This window comes from Bremia lactucae, linkage group LG2 (assembly GCF_004359215.1).
Source record: "Bremia lactucae strain SF5 linkage group LG2, whole genome shotgun sequence".
Lineage (NCBI taxonomy): Eukaryota > Oomycota > Peronosporomycetes > Peronosporales > Peronosporaceae > Bremia > Bremia lactucae.
Genome location: NC_090611.1, coordinates 4396557 through 4399247, shown reverse-complemented (window position 1 = coordinate 4399247; position 2691 = coordinate 4396557). Strand labels below are relative to the sequence as shown.

At 43.9% G+C, this 2691-nt stretch overlaps 1 protein-coding gene across 1 annotated transcript; it reads right to left on the bottom strand.

Moving 5' to 3' along the window:
* Positions 1–351: 351 nt before the first annotated feature.
* CCR75_000782 (uncharacterized protein) lies at positions 352–1982 on the bottom strand (the record flags this gene model as incomplete). Its single annotated transcript, XM_067958888.1, has 2 exons — positions 352–1813; positions 1936–1982. The coding sequence occupies 2 exons, from the start codon at positions 1980–1982 to the stop codon at positions 352–354; spliced, it is 1509 nt and encodes a 502-aa protein (XP_067821586.1).
* Positions 1983–2691: the final 709 nt, after the last annotated feature.

Here is a 2691-nt window from a genome sequence, read left to right as displayed (position 1 = left end):
CGTCTAGTATCGATTGGCAGGGTTGATATAAAGTCCAATAAACCAATCGACAGAATTGTTGTCTTGTTGCTACAGTTTTACTGTTTACGGTAATATAGAAAATTTTGCGTTCATTTATCAAAATATAATAATAATATACTTAATTTTATTTTATATAGGAAATAATAGGAAATAATATCGATTATTTTTTATAGGAAATAATATCGATTATTTCTTATAGGAAATAATATTTATGTAAAGTTCCACCCGTTACATAGAGGAAAGAGTGTACAACACACCCGAGCTATTAGCAAACAGGATAAAGAAGGAATATGTTTATATAAATTTATTCAGTTTTATTGTGAAGCATCTTCACCACTGAAGTGCATCGGGCAAATATTTTTCCGCGAGTAGCAAATAGTACGGTAGCTCCTCGTTGACGCAGATACTTTGCACCACTTGCTCTGGCACACGCGCAATTTTGCCAACCGAAGCAATCCAATCCATCATGTCCACATCCTGCGGCTCGCTGGCTTTATTAAAACTGTCCGAGGCCTTAAAAGACCAAAAGCGTATAATATCCAAAGCTTCCACAGGCAACGACGTCGTATTCATGGACAACACGCGGTAAAGATATTCATCCGGAGTCCACGTCAGCAAGACATCGTCCACTTTTCCTTGATTCAATGCATTGTCACGCTTTCCACGACGAGAACAGTCTGCGTTCAATTCAGTCAGCTCTGGAAAGTCAATAGAACTCGAAATTCGCTCCCCAACCACCCAGGTCGAAATATTACGAAGCCACTCTTGTGCAGAAATGCTACGCAGCACTGCATTTTCATCGTCGGTCCAGCACAAAAAGACCATGCCCAAAGCACGAAGAAACACCAGCAATTGCATCCAGTCCGGGTGTCCGTCCTGCTTGACTGCGCCTGCAGACGCCAGCATGTACTTCATGACCCAACTCGTGTCTCGATTCGAATCGCCAGCAAGTTCCATGACACATTTGCAAGCTTTTAAAATGGACATTCGCGCATGCTGCAAAGCTCCGTACTTGGCGTATTGAGCTTGTACAAACGCCGTGGTTTGGTATTTCCGCATGATTTTCTCAAACAATGGATCTTTCGGATTTTTGTTGCAAATGAGTTTCATCATGTCACTCCCGTCCCAAGAAACGGGATCTTTTGACACTTCTGCCCGATTCTCCGTGACATTCAAGTTTAAAAAACCTCCGTGGTAAGTACGAAGTGCCACTCCTCGTGAAATGTCCATCGCGGGTTTGTCACCGTGTGGCACCACTTGGAACGTCTCCCACGTGGAACTCGCGCGTCGATTGGCTAAAATCGTGCCATCTTCTTCCACGCAGAGAAATTTGCCATGGACACTGCGAAGGCAAATTTCGCCCGTGGCCCCAAGCATCGTTTGCCACATGTAACCGTAACTTTTGGCACTGACGGTAAGCTTTCCATCTTCTTCTGCCACAAGGTACGAGCCGTCAGGCGTCTGGAGGGCCAGCATACAAAATCGAACACTTTCCATGGGGGCACGCGGAAAGTAAAAGCTTTTTTGAAACACCGAGACCATGGGTACTTTGCGTAGACTATCGTTGCCATTGTATAGAACCAGTATTTGCGCATTCGAAAGCTCGTGAAAGCCCCATTTTTGGTAGAGATCCACTAACTTCCCGTAGCGACTCGAGTCTTCTTCGGCCTCGAGATAGAGTCGTTGGACTTTTTTCTCTTCCAGCGTTGCCAAAGTAGCAATATATAGCACACGGGCTAAGCCCAAGCCACGAAAGTCCTTGTTTATTACGACTGACTTGACATGGGCGGCGCTGTCTTTTTCTAAGGTAAATATGATTTTTCCAATCGCACCGCGATGAGAGGCTGTTGCATTTAAAAAGAGTGGAATCAATATAATCGTGTAAGGCTTTCCATTATGTCCAGCTTCGCGCACAATCGATCGTCTTCAGAGAAGGGATCGTCGGATACTGTAATCGTCATTGAGAGGCCGAGGTGGGCATAACTTCCGTGATGGACACGGAGGCGCCAAGCGGCGGTGACGTGTTTCTTCTCATTTTAGTTCAGTACGTTTAGAAATTACGACTTCTTTCTTCTGACGTTTGTTCGCTAAAAATAGCGAGTTGTTATATTCACTACCTTTTGATTAAATTCACTACTTTTTTAAAGCATACGTCGCACTTAACATTATATTCACTACCTAAATCAGATATATTCACAGCTGCAACCCACCATCACTTGCAAAATATTACAGTACTCTTTCTGGCAGCCACAGGGCCCCAAGTACTGCTAGGTCTACTGATTACTGAATTGGTATTTTCTATTGTTTGAATGCCTACGGTATTTCTACTAAATTTGGGGACTCTTAGTGTAGTTGGCATAGTTTTGTCCATTCGGTGATGTGACTTTGCACTTGGCTAAACCATGTCTGGGCCTGTTGTAACTGTTCGCTTGCCATGATGCAAGCTGTAGAGAGGAAGTCGGTGGCACTGTGATAAAAGGATTCTGACATTGTTTGTAGTGTTATCTTTTTCGTGCTAGCATGATGGACTAACTGTTCTTGTTCTCCATCACTCCTGTCCAATCAGTCACCCATCCACGCACCTGTCCAATCAATCACACAACTGATCCTCAAACGCCTTTCTAAGTCGTCAGCCGTTTCCTCAACTGTAACTTCAACCGTGCCTTTTTC